General features: G+C 33.5%; 2 protein-coding genes across 2 annotated transcripts; one reads left to right on the plus strand and one right to left on the minus strand.

Moving 5' to 3' along the window:
- Positions 1-249: 249 nt before the first annotated feature.
- LOC18105696 (aspartyl protease APCB1) lies at positions 250-7,461 on the plus strand. The gene is made up of 9 exons (XM_024586867.2): positions 250-1,176; positions 1,795-1,912; positions 3,464-3,693; positions 3,785-4,024; positions 4,365-4,518; positions 4,606-4,691; positions 6,284-6,398; positions 6,487-6,559; positions 7,020-7,461. The coding sequence occupies exons 1-9, from the start codon at positions 584-586 to the stop codon at positions 7,154-7,156; spliced, it is 1,746 nt and encodes a 581-aa protein (XP_024442635.1). The 5' UTR covers positions 250-583; the 3' UTR covers positions 7,157-7,461.
- A 3,762-nt stretch (positions 7,462-11,223) lies between these two features.
- Positions 11,224-16,115, minus strand: LOC18105697 (aluminum-activated malate transporter 9). The gene is made up of 6 exons (XM_006374291.3): positions 15,562-16,115; positions 14,459-14,596; positions 14,091-14,360; positions 13,825-13,961; positions 13,586-13,732; positions 11,224-12,377 (listed from the first exon to the last, which is right to left on the minus strand). Exons 1-6 carry the CDS (start codon positions 15,935-15,937, stop codon positions 11,682-11,684), a joined length of 1,764 nt encoding a protein of 587 aa, XP_006374353.1. The 5' UTR covers positions 15,938-16,115; the 3' UTR covers positions 11,224-11,681.
- Positions 16,116-16,475: the final 360 nt, after the last annotated feature.

The following is a 16,475-nucleotide window of genomic DNA, read 5'->3' on the forward strand; positions in this document are numbered from 1 at the left end:
TTTAATTAAAATTATATTTTATAAGATTAGTTGTCAATTTAATGTTAACTTACACATCGAAGAAAGAGCCAAAACAAATTCGAGCTCATAAAACAATGAAAATGCACCTTTAAAGGACACAATTGAAATAAATAAAATACAGTAACCGAATTAAAAAAACTGTAAACTTTCAGGTATAAAACATAAAAACAGCAAAAATGCACAACAATTGAAGTGTTTTTTTTTGTGAGAGGGTTGACGATGTTTTTTGAATAGTAAAACCACGAATTGTCCCAGTTTCTCTGTATAATATACAATGTAATAATTAAAAGAAGTTTCCTAGATCCTTCGCTCTAGCAAGTTTTTCTTTCAAACGGGTCACTTCCGAGTAATTGCGTAACAGTACAGTCTTGAGTGTTTGAACGAACATTTGACTTTTGTTATTACAAGGGTGTTTAGGAGTGGTAGAAGTTGATTGCAACTCCTGACCAGCACCGGCTCCGGCACCCATCTTCTCCCTTGTCTCTCTCTCCTACTTCATGCACTGATACCACTAGCCTGCGTTTGGTGTTAGAGAGAAAGAGAGAGAGGGACATAGATAGATATGGAGTCTGATGATGATCAGTCACCGCAATTAAAAGGGGTAGTCATAATTTCACTTCCACCACCAGATAACCCGTCTTTAGGCAAAACCATCACTGCTTTTACACTCACTAATAATGACTACCCACAATCTCACCAAACCCCCCAAACCCATCAAGAAGACCAGCTTCCAATCTCATCACCACCACCACCACCATCTCAAAACTCTCAACTCCAATTTCCATCATCAAGACTCTTTCTTGGTACCCCAAGAAAGCTGTTGTCTTTTGTGTTTATCTCTCTTTTTGCTCTTGCTATTTACAGTTCTTTGTTTACCAATACCTTTCAAGAATTGAAGAGTAATAATAATGATGATGATGATCAAAAGCCAAAGTCTTATGTGTTTCCTTTATATCACAAATTGGGTATTCGTGAGATTCCACTGAATGATCTTGAGAATCATCTTAGGAGGTTTGTGTACAAGGAGAATTTGGTGGCATCTGTTGATCATTTGAATGGACCCCATAAAATTAGTAAGTTAGCTTCTTCAAATGCTGCTGCTGCAATGGATTCGTCCGCTATTTTTCCTGTTAGGGGCAATCTTTATCCAGATGGGTATGACTCAATTTCCCCCCGTTATTGAATACTTTTCATATGGCATTGTTTATGTAGATGACTCTTCGGGTTTTTGATTTTGCATATATAGCAATTCTGAGCTTTATTCCTGGTCACACAGAGTAGGAGTGATCGTGCAATCTGACTTTCATTGAGCTTATTGCTAGTTATATATAGCTGATGCATGTCAAGGTAGAATTTTAGGGGACTATGACTATGTGGATTGTTGTTTTGCATAGAGGTAGAAATTTCGAGCCTCATCGTGGAGAGTGATAGTGCTTTTTGGGTTCCATTTAGCTTATTGCTCGCTATAAGTTATTCGTGAAGCTAGATTAGAGAAGAAGAAAATCTTGTTTTAGTTGGATCCAATATAAATAACTTCGTATTTTCTTCTCTATCAATCTTGTTTTCATTTTTTTTTAAGAAGCAGGACCTTTAATAGCTCTTTTTTAGGTTCTTTTGAGGAAAATATGGGAAATAAAGGGATGCCTTGCACATAGCTAACTGCTAATATAACAAGCTTTATCATTTCTTTTTTAAATTACTGCTATCATCTTTCATGCCCTAAAGTAAATTCGACGCTGTTCAGTTTCTAACCAAATATTGGATTTCATACAGATTATATTTCACATATATGCTTGTTGGGAGTCCTCCACAACCTTACTATCTTGATTTTGATACTGGAAGTGATTTAACATGGATCCAGTGTGATGCTCCTTGCACTAGCTGTGCCAAGGTAATGGTTGAATCTTACTAGTCCCTGGGTCCAGTTGGTTTAAATGAGTTGTGTAACAACTATTTTCTTCATGACTTCACACATATCCTTCAATTTGTGTTGATAAGTATCAAATGCTTGATTGATCTTTGGAATGCCAATGCTGCAGAACTCGTCCCTTCAATATTCCTTCCTTTCCTTTGCATATGTTTGTTCAGTGTACAGTCTGCCATATCAATTATTGCATTTATGTTCATTCAGTTTTTTAATGAATTTTTACTCCTGCTGTTGTAATGTAATTTCTTAATCTAAGGCCCCGTTTGTTTCACGGAAAATGGTTTTCTGGAAACCACTTTTCAAACTTTCCTGCGTTTGTTTGTCATTAAGAAAGATGGTCAACGGAAAACACTTTCCAGTCAAAGAAAAATTTGGCTTGGTTTCAGGAAAGTGTTTTCCTTTTATTTTGGGTGGAAAACACTTTCCAGAAGTTGTGAAAGTTTTAGAAATGTCATGTTATTTGCTGATTATATCAAATTTGGTCCTCAAACTTTTGATTGCTATATATTTTGTTTTGAATCTTTTTTTTTTCAATTTCATCCCTAAGAATTTGATTTAATTTGATTTTTATATCAACTTTAGTTCTTATTTTTATGATTGTTATTTGCTTTTCTCTTATCATTTTTTTAATTGAAATTTTTTCTCTATCAGATTTGGTCCTCATTCTTTTGATTGTTATTTATTTTATTTGAAATAATTTATGAAATTGTAATTTTTTTAATGTTATTATTTTTCAACTTTTTTATATGTTAGATTTGATCTCTATTATGTTGATTGTTATTTATTTTATTTGAGATAATTTATGAAATTAGATTTGTTTTTTCAATTTTATTCTTATTCAACTTTTTAATTTGTAAGATTTGCTCCTCATTATTTTAATAAACTTGAAAAAAAAATATCAACAATTTATTTTTCAGCTCATTTTCCATGACATAGCCAAATACTGGAAAATGTTTTCTAACTTATTTTTCATGATACTACCAAACATCGGAAAATAATTCACTTTTTAGGAATCCATTTTCCAAGAAAATCACTTTCCAAAAGGAAATTATTTTCCAACAAACAAACGGGGCCTAAAATAACACAAAATACTAACACTAAAGGTGGCTATTAAACAAAGGCATTTCCTTTCTTTGTCTGCTTGCAAACAAGAAAGTTGGCATACAAGCATTTACAGCTTTAACTATTTTAGTGAACAGTGGAAAAATATAGACTGTGGTCTTAATGAATTCCAGTATTAGGCATGCTGTAACAATGCTAGAAATAATATGTGAAAGAAAGTTAATGTGAATTGTAGAGTGCAGATTAGGCAAACTTCTTGTCTGTCCTCTATATTCTGTTATTTGCATTTTCATTCAGCAAGGATGTTGGCTCCCTTACACTAAGCCTGATATAAACCCTAACCAGATTTTGTGATCATATAGTTTAACTGTCCTTGATATATGATGAAATCTTAAGGTTTTAACTATTTTCAGACCCAAATCAGCATGATTTTAATAGATATGATTAATGTAGGGTGCTAATGCCTGGTACAAGCCAAGAAGAGGTAATATAGTACCTCCAAAGGATTTGTTATGCATGGAAGTGCAAAGAAATCAAAAGGCTGGATATTGTGAAACATGCGATCAATGTGACTATGAGATTGAATATGCTGATCATAGCTCCTCCATGGGAGTTCTTGCTACAGACAAGCTTCTTTTAATGGTTGCAAATGGATCACTGACCAAGTTAAACTTCATTTTCGGGTACATCCTTCTCTCTTCTCTAGCTTATTGCAATTTTTGTCTACGTAGTTTTGTTGTCAAAGCATTGATACGTGTATACATTGTCTTTAAGGTGTGCATATGATCAGCAAGGCTTACTTTTGAAAACTCTGGTGAAGACAGATGGGATACTTGGGCTAAGTAGAGCTAAAGTTAGTTTACCTTCTCAATTGGCGAGCCAGGGTATCATTAACAATGTCATAGGTCATTGCCTTACCACTGATTTAGGTGGTGGTGGATATATGTTTTTAGGTGATGATTTTGTTCCACGTTGGGGTATGGCTTGGGTCCCCATGCTTGACAGCCCTTCCATGTAAGTACGGGTTTTCTGAAGATTTCAGTTTCCCCATTTTATTTTTCCAGGCTTCCTTGTGCTTTTAGTTTTGGAATGTTTTCTAGTGGAAATTGATAATTAAAATGTTTAGCTTGGAAGAATCCATCATTTTGGTTGAAAAATCTCTCATTTTAGGTGGGAAAAATTCTAGAAAATATGGTACTTGTTAATTATGCATTTCACTGAAGCCAATCCACCGTTATTCCATTTTTCACCTCTCTGTGGCTATCATTCTGTGTTATTTAAGAAAGATCAGTGAATAGTCAATTTGGAAATTGTTTTCTCATCAATTTTATTGTCTATTCTTTTCCCTTACCAGGGAATTCTATCATACAGAGGTTGTAAAATTGAATTATGGAAGCAGCCCACTCAGTTTAGGTGGGATGGAGAGCAGAGTGAAGCACATATTATTTGACAGTGGCAGTTCCTATACATATTTTCCAAAAGAAGCATATTCTGAATTGGTTGCTTCTGTAAGTGTTTTCATGCCACTGGATCACAAAACACTTCATTCAAAACATTGTCACCAATTCTTCTAATCATATACCACATTGATGCAGCTTAATGAAGTTTCTGGGGCAGGACTTGTCCAAAGTACATCGGATACAACATTGCCCTTATGTTGGCGAGCTAATTTTCCTATCAGGTATGGCAAACAAATACAAATTTATTTATTTATACTCGTACATCACTTATAAATAAGTTTTCCAAGAGGTCTCTAAATCCAGAAGTCAATGACTCTTTAGGTTGTTGGGTCTTTCTTGTGGCATCAGGAATGAAATCCTCTGGCCTCTTTAAATGCCGAAGTTAGTAAGATGTTATAGATTTTACCTAGTACCCCATCAATTGTCATGCTACTTCTTTTGACTGATGTGGATTTTTCTTCAATGCTTCATGATACTCCAGAAAATTCATATACAGGACTGGTATCCCATCCATTGATTACAGCTCAATTTGTCTGTCTTTTTTTTTTCCAAGGAATTATTTTCTCATCATCTCTATCTAATTTTATTATCCGAACTTGGAAGTGATTTCTTCCTCTACCATAGGCATATAACTTCTATATGCATACCACCATCTGAATTGTTTCCATATCACCTCCAATGTTGTTGTAACCTCCAATGCAAGTAGCCTGGCTAGGGTTAGCAAGAGCTAACACGACCCATCCGCCGCCGCCGCCGCCGCCGCCGCCGCCGCCGCCGCCGCCGCCGCCGCCGCCGCCAACATATTAAGGGGGTTAGCAAGAGCTAACACGACCCATCCGCCGCCGCTGCCACCACCACCATCAAAATAGTTTTTCGCTTGAAAATTCATCAAAATGTATTTTTAGATTTTTTATTTTATTTTTGATATCAACACATCAAAACTATCAGAAAGCACTAAAAAAATCAATTTAATGCTTTTTCAAGTCAAAGAACTTTTGAAAAGCACCTAACAGAAGCAGAAGTTGTGTCAAGCACTCCTTAAATGTTATTGTCAATGTTGCAGCTGAAGCCAATTTTGAGATACATCTTATATAAATTTTCCTTTTTAGTAAATTGTTTATTTTATTGATCGGGAAATGCATAATGCTTACAAGATCAATCTATGAGACCTGAAAGCTGCATCTTTGACATTCTATTCAACGTTGTCCACTTTTGTTATAAAAGAAAAAAAGTACTTGGTGTAATGATTGATAGAAAGCCCAATTGCCTAAAAGTAAGAATCAGAAACACATTTCGTAGCCATTTTAGTCTTTTCGGTCATGGTTAGCCATTGATTTGTGTTTGAGCGCATGGATTGCAATGTCCTTTATATATACACTTTCCAAGCTCAAATAGAGTTGATGGAAGTGATGTTCAGAATTTCTTGAAATTTTCTGTTATTTTACTGCTCCATCTTTGAGTTGCATAATAATGTTTGGGAAATGTAATTAATAGAATGCACATATCACTTAAAGCCATCGTTCTAAATTAGCCTTCTTTAGTAAATGGTCAATAAATTAGCCTTTTGTTTTCTATGGTATTTTATGTGATAGTAGATGGAAATGTGGGAAAGCTAGCAATCATTTTCATTTAATTTTTGGATTGGACAAGCAGGTGTAATAACCATACAATTTAACTCATAGTTAACAGGACTATTGAAGAACTTTCTTTTCCTTTTGTTCTCTTTTATAGTATGAAAATTTATGATGCACAGGATAGTTCCTCCTTAAATTATATTGGAATGACATTTTTAAAACTGCGTATTTACATGCAGATCGGTTAAGGATGTAAAGAAGTTCTTCAAGACCTTAACCTTTCAATTTGGGACCAAATGGTTGGTTATCTCCACAAAGTTTCGGATACCTCCAGAGGGTTACTTGATGATGAGCGTAAGGAATCTTTAACACTAGTTTGCACACTTTGTTGAAATGTATTGACACAATGTCATTGCATGATGGGAATTCTGCTGTTCTGCAGGACAAAGGCAATGTGTGCTTGGGTATTCTTGAAGGAAGCAAAGTTCATGATGGATCCACAATTATTCTCGGAGGTATGTTAATGTGACAACTTCAGCAGTTTTGATGTCGAAACTTGTAACATTTGGTGCACTGTACAATCTCTCTCTCTCTCTCCATGACATACTTGTGTATACCAGGGAAAAGTAACCCAAGAACTCAACTCTGTGCCAAACATGCTGCCATCTGCATCTGGCATCATGTTGAGAGAGTTGAGTTCTTGTGTTGCTTTTCCCTTGTAGAGTATATTCTTCCCAATCCCTTGTGAGATATTAAGTTGCTATTTTTTGGTTTTTTTAAATCCAGTTCAACTACATAGAAGTTCCTAATTTCTAAAATCAACAAAATCCAGAGCCATGATCTTCAATCTTGCAGATGACATGCGATAGATGCACCCTTGTTTTCTCTTATTCAAAACATTTCGTCCGTATTTAGATGCACCCTTGTTAGTATCCTCATCATTCTGTTTTACAATGCTAATGTAACTCTTTACAGATATATCATTGCGGGGGCAGTTGGTGGTATATGATAACGTGAACAAGAAAATTGGTTGGACGCCCTCGGACTGTGCCAAGCCAAAAAGATCGGATAGCCTGCAATTCTTTGATGGTCTGCCATTCTTCGACGGGTAGGTCATTAAATTGTGGCACAAACCAGATATTTTACCTTCTAGTTTGGTTTTCTGCTCTGTTCTGTAAGTATTTATTGCTAGAGCTTTATAGCGTGTCTTCCATATTAAAACAATTTTCTCAGTACAGAAAGGCATGCTGAATATTGCGGGCACCATGGTATTGGTGCCCGTCCTCTAAGGGGTGGGTGTGTCTATGGTTACATGTCTCTATTAACCACACAACACAATACACGTTCAATATTTTTCCTTGTAAATCTGCTTACGCTTAAAACTATTCAAGAGTGCATTTGGCGTGATTTACGATTATTAACTTGTCTTGGTAGTTTAAATGTTATTTTATACAAATGATCCGAAGTAATTTGTTTCAAGAATGGAGATGACACGATTTAAAATCAAATCAATCTAGTTCGATTGAAATTTTAAGCTTTGATTGTAGCAAAATCTTGAATTAAATTTGGATTTATGAATAAAAATGGGAAGACTGCCTTTGATTTAATTCAAAAGTTATATTTATAACCAAGCATGTTTATGTGCTCTTTTCACTTCTGAAGTTTTTTTTTTTTTTTTGAAAGACACTCTAGTAAAAGGTATCTTCTGCCTAAAAACACCGCCAAATAAATCTTTTCCTCTCCTTTTTCATGCTCCTCACTTTCTGTGATTTCAAGTATGCCATTTATACTGAGAAGTATCAGTCTATTTGTTTTTATGTTTTTTAGTTTTAAAAGTGTTTTTAAAAAAATATTTTTTTACTTTAAATTAATATTTTTTAGTTTTTTCATATTATTTTGATGTGCTGATGTTAAAATAACTTTTTAAAAATAAAAATAATATTATTTTCATGTATTTCTGAACAAAAAATATTTTAAAAAGCAATCATTATTATACTTCTTCATTCCATCAAGTTCTCACTACAAACTTCTTATGTCCAAGTTTGTTGAAAATGGAATCTTGGCCATATCCAATCTATCCTCATGGAATTAAACAAGATAGATGTACAATATTTACGGGGGCAGTGAGGTTGGGTGGGTCAAATATAAATTTATATTTTAATTAATTCCAACATAATTTGATCAAAAATTCATTATATTTTCAAATATTGATGTATTTATTCTAGCAAAATGGACTAAAAACACTTCCACATCACATCTTTCATCATTTAGAATTCACATCAAGTTTGGTTGTTTTTATTACATAAATATGACTAATTGACCACTTTCTTTCACCTTTTTTATTTTTTAATTGCTCTTGTTTTTCTCTCTCAAAATCATCTACTTAAATGTGAATAAAATAAAATTTTTAATAAATTTTTTATAATTATTCAATAAAAAAGGACCAAAAAGAATTTGACCAAAAAATAAAAGCATAGTTACTCAAAAGCACCGACTAAATAGTGATGGAAAAAAATGGTTCTTATTTTTTCTTCACTTTTAATTTGAGTCCCTTTATTTTTTATTTTGTAAAAACAATAAACTCAAATTATTTTATTTTATAAAATCAAGTATCAATCTAAATGTTAAAATGTTACTGGACATCTCAAGAACCTTAGAGCAAGTTTATTGAGATAAACTATTAAGAACCCTAGATAAAGTTTATTGGCACAAACTATTAAATCAATTTAACATGAAAAAATTAAATTAAAAAAAAAACCATACTATATATAAAAAAAAAGATATCACTATGCGAGCTCATGATGTCATTGCTTGTAGTTGAATTCTAGAAAGAAAAGGGAAACCTAGCATTTTTAATTTTTTTTTGTTAATATCTTCAAGTCTTAATAATTAGAAAACATTTCACTCAAAATGTGTAGGATTGTTTCACATGCTAATAATTAGAAAAATCTGATAATAATTTTAACTCATTCAGTGGAGACAAGATATAGATCATTTAATAATAATTCTTACTCGATCAAGATGAGATTCCACCATTCAATGATTTTTTAATATCAACAAAAAAATTTTGATTTTTTTTTACAGATATTGATATCTCTCTCTATATGTACATCTTAATCATATTTACATACGTGTATAAATTATTTGATATAATAAAATAAATAAATGGAAGAAATATAAATCCGAGTCAAAAGATTTTAGTTCAAGACAAGTTTACATGTCGGTACTACATTGCATGTTAAATAAAAAAAAATTGAACGTAAGAAAAAATATATAGATTATAGAGAATTATTTGGTATTGTTATTAACTTGACTTGGTGGATCAATTTTCAAAACCACCTGATAGAATCCTTGTTTACAATTAAATCGTGTGAAAGTTGTCCCGATATGATCCAGTCAACTTGGTCAGTTCAAAAACAAACCAGCTTACCAGTAAAAAACAATCCAAGGATGAAATTGTGAAAAAATAAATGAAATTAACAAAATAAACCTTTTAACTCGACTTCTTGACTAGTCTAGATTTAAAATTAAATTGTATCAAAGTTGTCTTGACATGATTCATTTAACTTGGCCGGTCCAAAAAAACAACTTAGACAACTGTTAAAAAAATATATAAAGATGAAACTGGAAAAAAAAAAGAATGAAATTAAAAAATATAAAAGAATTGAAAGAAATAAAGAAATAAAAGCTTTATTTGTTCATATGAATAATAAAATTATATTATGTTTTTAATTAATTGATTAAAGTGGATATAATTTGATGCTTCCTTCAAAAACCAAACCCAAGCCCCTTTGAGTTTTTTTTTTCCCTACATTAGCACAATAGCTAAAAAAAATATTTTTCAAATTAGCATAATTGAGAAGTTTTCGAATCTAGCATTGTCAAAGACAGTCACACATGTACTACGAACACGGCTTGTTATGTGCACATATAACATGTGCGTATTAATAGGTTGAAGATGTCACACATGCACGACAAATCAAATTGGAATTTCAAAACCCTTTTTTCCCCTCCCCTTATTTCTCCCTTTCTCTTAATTTTCTCTCATCTCTAGCATCATTTGCTTCTCAATCTCTCTCCACCATAAAAAACCCTGATCTCTCCCTTCACTGTGATAGACCTCATCTCTATGTTTAGACTTATTAAATTAGGTTTGTGTTGGTTATGTTAGGGTTATAGTTGCATTAACAAAAAATTATGTTAATTAGCTTTAAATTACCCTATTCGAGTTGATAAATTATGTTATTTTGCTTCAAATTTTATGAATTATGGTTTTATTAATTGTGTTTAGGCTTATTAAATTTTCATCGAAATGATGTAACTCGATGAATTTGCTATATCGATAAATAAATATTGTATTCTTCACATAAATATTTTTTATAGTAAGATTATTATATTATTATGGCGACACCATCATCTAAACCAGTAATGATATTACTTACCATGAAGAAATTAACGAGTTCTTTATTTTGAGATTTGATAGTTTGTTTGCTGAACTAAAAAACTAAATATACGATGGAATTTTATAGAATTTGTCTGAAATTGACGTTGCCTTACTTGGAGAATGCTAGGCAGGGACCATCTGAATCGTTGTGTTGTTCTGTTCATTGCAAGTGATGCGAGTTTTAATGCAACAATTAAATTGGTCACCGAATATTATAGCTCTACTTGAATAGTAAATCTAAATGAAAAACCCCTTAAATTTAGAGTTCACTCGGGTTCTAAGTTACAATCAAAAGACCACACAAACATCGCAAGTAATTGGTTTGCCTAGGACAAGTGGTGATACAATAAATCTAACATCAACTCAATAAATTATGCATATGAAAGCTTAGTTGAGCAATAATTGCTCTATATAATAATATTATTATAATGAATCTGAATCAAGTAATGATAAAGATGATTGTCATGTTAATGATGTAAATAAGCTAATAATCTAAACAATGAGACTTCCTGTTAGCGTTCGGAGCATATAATAGAGAATTAAAAAAATGATTTTCTTTCAAAATGAAGACTATTTGCCAGTTGAAAATTGTGGGACAAGAATGAAAATAGAAGGAAGAATATGAAAGAGGAAAAATGAGTCAAATTTGGTTTATGTTTAACAAACTAAAAATAAAAGGATCATTCATGTCGTTTGGAATATAAAAATTTAAGTTATTTTTCTCAGCGGCACAAGTGAAGCATAAAGAAAATTTTTTATTGTTGATGATATATTTTTATAAACTTTGCCAAGCTCACAGAACTCAAATGCCAAATTATTTGTGCAACATCAATATGTTGGGTTCAATAATACATCATTGACAATTTACTTATTTTACAGGGTAATATACATTACAGTTACGTTACACCATAAGCAAGCCACTGCCTATCCATACCAACCCCTTCTCATATGGCATATGAGAGGGGGTTGGTATGCATAGTTTTCTGCATTCCAGCTTCTCTCGGAAAGCCGCCTTAGGAAGCAGTATGCTGGTTCTGTCAGTAGCCGACATGAAATGAGTTCTATTTAACACATTTCAAAACTGATGCAAATTCCAAATATTGTCAAGACTGGACCTTGTCATCCAACAGTTAGCTGAGCCTTCACGAGATTTCCTCTCCTTCAAGATCTTTCCCCACTTCAACACTTGTGTATTATTTCCAGAACTTCAGACTTCTATGCAATCTGATCCAAAATCCATTAGCCTCTGTAGCTATCGGCAGCTCAATAGGTTCTTTGAAATTTGCTTTCTCACTTAGTTCTTCGAATGAGTCTGCAAGATTTTGCAGCCTTGCAACAAATTCAATTAAAAGGGATGTAAATGTTGCTAAAGACAACGCACTAGCACTTTCATAAGTTTTTGATTCTTCAACTTGTGGCAGTGTGTCAGCGGTAAATGAATTTCGTGCAGGCCAAGATATTTGTTTCTTGAACACATCATCAGAGGAAATAGTTGGATGGATGGTGGGCTTGACATCCATGCTGAGGGCATGCCTATCCCAACTTTTTGGTATAGTCATTGATCTGAGATCAAGGACAGCTTCACTACGGGACTTGTATTCCAGGACTTTATTTTCGTCATCGTCAAATGTCAGCAAGTCTTGGGGCTCTCCCAGCTCCTTTTCCCTATTCCCAATTTCCCAGGACTCTGCATTGACAAGAAGGTATGATTTTCGATCCACTTTATTTTGCAACTCTTCTGCAGCCTCGTGTACTTCATATAGTATGTCTACTGGACCCAGTTTCTCCATCCTTTTTACTTTGTTGCCGAGTTCAAGCAACACTTTTGCTCCTTCAGCACCTACTCGTTTCAGCTCATGATGAAAGACCTGTCTTCGTTCTGCTGGAGCCTAAACATTCACACAACAGAAATTCAATCTTTTAAAAGAATAGTACTACTGGGATGTCACAAGCTTTTCTGTTGATGCAATTCTTATGCATTACAATTATAGATTCCACGATGGGTGCACGGACAAGGCACAAGTAAGACATGTTCAATCATATGATTAACTTGGTCACCATTTCAATTGATTGACAAAACATGGAAATATAGAAGTACATGAAGCTACAGTTTTGATATTTGATGGTTCATGGATCATGCAGCATGTATTCTTTGGGCACTGAACAGACAGAGATAGCTTGCAGGTAGAGAAAGATTTTGAGAACTGCATGAAACTATTCTGAGATAAACCTATAGCGATCCATAAAAAAAGGATAAATGGATATATACAATGAAAAGAATGAAGGAACATTCATCAAGGATTTGTTTCTAGGTTGTGAGGAATACATCTGGAATATAAGATGCAATAAATCATGATTCCCAGGTGCATTTTGACCATTTGATTCACCGAGTTATCACTTCAAAAAATATTTTTTGTTCAGTTAATTATTATGCCCTACACAGTATTTGAGCTTCCTGAAATGGAACTGCTGCCGCATAAAAACTTCTATTTGGCATACAATCACTTATAACAAAACACTCCTGATATATTCAAATTCAAAACAAGTCTTGCAAGACTACAATGTCTAGTTAGGCTTGGGATTTGTAGCATTCAAGCCCACCACAGTAAGACTTGGAAACCATTTTGTAAAGGAAATAACATTAAGAAAAAATTCCCAAGCACGGAAATGCACAGAAGATATTATGGAAGAAAATAAAGTAAAATTTTGGCCATACATATAGAAGCAGATAGTTTAAAAAAAGTGCTTCCACAACAAATATATTTAGAAAAGAAAAAATAATTCAATGTCATCAAGCATACCAAACCACCCTCTGAGAGTGATTCCAAAATGAGAGTGATTCTCTCGAGTGGTGTGAGGCTACTTGTTTTCTTTTCTTTGTAATCTTTAATTTTCTGCAATAAAATATCAGTTTTCTTTCCCTTTGTCAATTCTTTCTTCGGTTATCTTTTCTACTGGAACCAAAATTAGTGAATTTGGTTCTGTGTTGATATCGTTCGGCATTACCCTCAGGGCATATGGTTAAATAAATATAATCTGTTTAGTTTCTACTGACAATGCCTCAATAATGAAGTTAGATATGGAAAAGCTTAACCACCTGAATTTCAGAAAGTATACATCCGTGTAGCGCCATGACCGTGAAAGCACAATGCCTCAATGCACCGCTTACTTTGACATAATTTTTCCATGGATAGTTAAATGACTTGTAAGGACCATGAGGAGGCTCCCAAATAGCAAAACCCATCTTGGCATGGAACAAAAAAAAGGAAGTTAATATTAACAATAAAATCCTTAGGCATTGGGTCTCAGGTGCTGCATATTGTGTTGAAGAAATACCAGAGCATCCTCTTGGCTTGTGGATTCTACAGCTGCTCTGTAGCCACTATAGAGTGGGTCATCAGAAGCTTGGTATGTAAGGATTTTTGAGGGGATCCTTTCATATTCTGTGCAGTTAAGGTACTCATTAACACAACCTAAACATAGCTCATAGAAATTAGTACAGCCTGAATAAATGAAGCTAAAAGACAAGACTTCTGCAGTGAAATTTGCTAATTTAATCAACATGAATGAGATAATGAATTGAGAACATAGTGCATACCAACCTTCTAATGAATTTGCCACTCTCGTGAAATTTTTTGCCACCAAGGCGTGTAAATCCTCCCCCGCCCAGATGGGATAAATCAATATATTTACTGCCAAGCCAACCCCAGCACCCAGTGCAATAAGCAAAAATCGTGATATAGCTGTATGGTTAAATTCCCCAGTCCTATACCCAGATACCATTATGAAACAATATGTCAACAAGAAGACTCGAAATCCATATTCATAAGGCTTCATTGACGGGTACAGTTTTGCATAAGTTGCACAAAACCCTGGCAACAACAAAGCATATCAGAAAGCAAGACACATAATAACATGGAGGAGAAAGAATGGCAAGTCTCACTAAGTAAAAATGGATGCAAAACCAGACCTACTGAGAAGATGCTAAGAATAATAACAGCTTCCTCCCACGCTCCAGCCAAATGAGACAACTCTGCCATTGCCAGAGCAAGCCCTCCAGCTGATAATGTCCCAATCCCTCGGTTCAATCCTTTGCTAAGGGTAGCTCCTGAAGGAATTAAGAAAAAAAAGGATGCGATGAAACTGAAATGACTGTGTTTGCTTATGTTTGACAATGATTAAAATGCATCTGATAAAAGATTTACTCAAGGCCACACCATGTAAAGCTAAGATGGTTGGGTCATTTGGGATTAAGCCAACTTGAGCTTCAATTTCAAAGCACAAGGCTATAAAAGTAAAGAAGGCTTACCCAGCAATTTTGCATTTATTAGTTGCTCTCAAGACCAGTAAACTTTGTTGAATCTGTGAACAAAATGATGGCTGGAAAGGTCTAAAGGAGAAGTTTGGGATAATTTTATAAGTTGGCACTATAAATCCTTTCAATTAGACCAAAGATTCTTATCAATATCCATTACCATCACCCCATGATATTTCCATTCTCATTATGCTTGCAACCTTCTCAATTTAATAGAATTAGGCGATGCAAATTCTATCCAATTCACAAGAGCCTATAGTGATATATGTATCAGCAAACTCATTGGTCTTTTTATTCTCATTGGTCTTTTTATAAAATTAATGGAATGCTCAACGCATAAAAAAAGGGAAGTGCATATGAACTTACAAGAATTTACTTAGATCCTTAATGAAAATCAGTAATTAAACCCGAAACAAAATGAATTTCACCAAAAGTACTACCCATAAACTGAATTAGAGAGTTGAATTACACAATTAGAATCTATATACATTTACATCAATGTATGCGTGACACAAATACACAGAAAAATTCTTTCACAATCCAAAATCAAAAAGCATAAACACACACACAAATTGAATGAATACTCCAAAAAAGTACCACTACAGAAGAATCTCAAGACCGTTTTCATTAGAATACCCCGGACATATACACAGAAACACAAAGACAAACATTTAACAGTAACCCATATAACAAAATCAACCAAACCATACAGACAAACACAAGGAAAAGAAAAGGACAGAGAAACCAATCAAACTTACCTATGCTGAATTCAAAGACAACCACAACAGTAAGAATAGCCCAAACAAAGTGTTGACTGAGCTCTTTAATTGGCTCCTTCAAGAAAATCAACAAAGAAATGAGCATCAAAGCCAAACCCATTTTAGCAGAGAAAACAATCTTTCTCGGATCAGATTTTCCCATTTGATATCCTCTATAAGCAACATCTTGAACTTGTTTACAAAGTCCAACAATCTTATCAGACAAGAATCTATAACTGCAACAATTTCTTGTGGGTTCATCTAGGTCTTCTTGAATATTAGGAAAGACAATCTCTGAGTAACACTTAGTTGTTGAAAGAAGTCTCTCTCTTTTCTCGGCTAATGAGTGCCTAAAAGATCCCATTTTCGCAGCCATGGATGGATGGCTACACAGCTCTTGTGGATCCCTGCCTCTCTCTTTTCTTTCTAACAAGAATTTCCTGTTCAGTAATTATTTGAGGATTCTTTTGTATAAAGTTGGAGAAACTCCAATCTTTTATGAAAAAAAAAAAAAAAACAAACCCAAATGATAAAAATAAATGAAAATAATGAGAGACACTAGAATCTGACAAGGAACTGAATTTTCGTGCAGTTCAATAATTAAAACAAAAAAACCTAACACACTCACATTTCAGGATTAGCATAGTGAATGACCATTTTGTCCTTTTACAACAAAACTAAATGATTTGATTTGAAGAGTAATATAGTCTCTCCTTAAGACCTTTTTGTCAATACCGAATTTACAAGCGTCGTCTTACTCGTCTGATATTTTTATTGTATATTAAAATTACTAAATAAAATGTAAAAGCAAAATTCTTTTAATTTTTTTTAATTTAAAAATTAAAATAATTAAATTACCTTTCAAATTAAAATTTCTTAGGCTTGCTGTTTTTTTTTCATGTCTTTTTAAGTAA

Source organism: Populus trichocarpa, chromosome 15 (genome assembly GCF_000002775.5).
Source record: "Populus trichocarpa isolate Nisqually-1 chromosome 15, P.trichocarpa_v4.1, whole genome shotgun sequence".
Lineage (NCBI taxonomy): Eukaryota > Viridiplantae > Streptophyta > Magnoliopsida > Malpighiales > Salicaceae > Populus > Populus trichocarpa.

Coding starts and splice junctions, on each gene's coding strand:
- LOC18105697 (XM_006374291.3), bottom strand. CDS start 15,937: ATGGCTGCGAAAATGGGATCTTTTAGGCACTCATTAGCCGAGAAAAGA. Junction 14,597..15,561: donor TGTCTTTGAATTCAGCATAG/GTAAGTTTGATT, acceptor TAATTCCTTCAG/GAGCTACCCTTAGCAAAGGA. Junction 12,378..13,585: donor GTATACTTTCTGAAATTCAG/GTGGTTAAGCTT, acceptor GTGAATGTTTAG/GCTCCAGCAGAACGAAGACA.
- LOC18105696 (XM_024586867.2), top strand. CDS start 584: ATGGAGTCTGATGATGATCAGTCACCGCAATTAAAAGGGGTAGTCATA. Junction 1,177..1,794: donor GGCAATCTTTATCCAGATGG/GTATGACTCAAT, acceptor GATTTCATACAG/ATTATATTTCACATATATGC. Junction 4,519..4,605: donor ATTCTGAATTGGTTGCTTCT/GTAAGTGTTTTC, acceptor ACATTGATGCAG/CTTAATGAAGTTTCTGGGGC.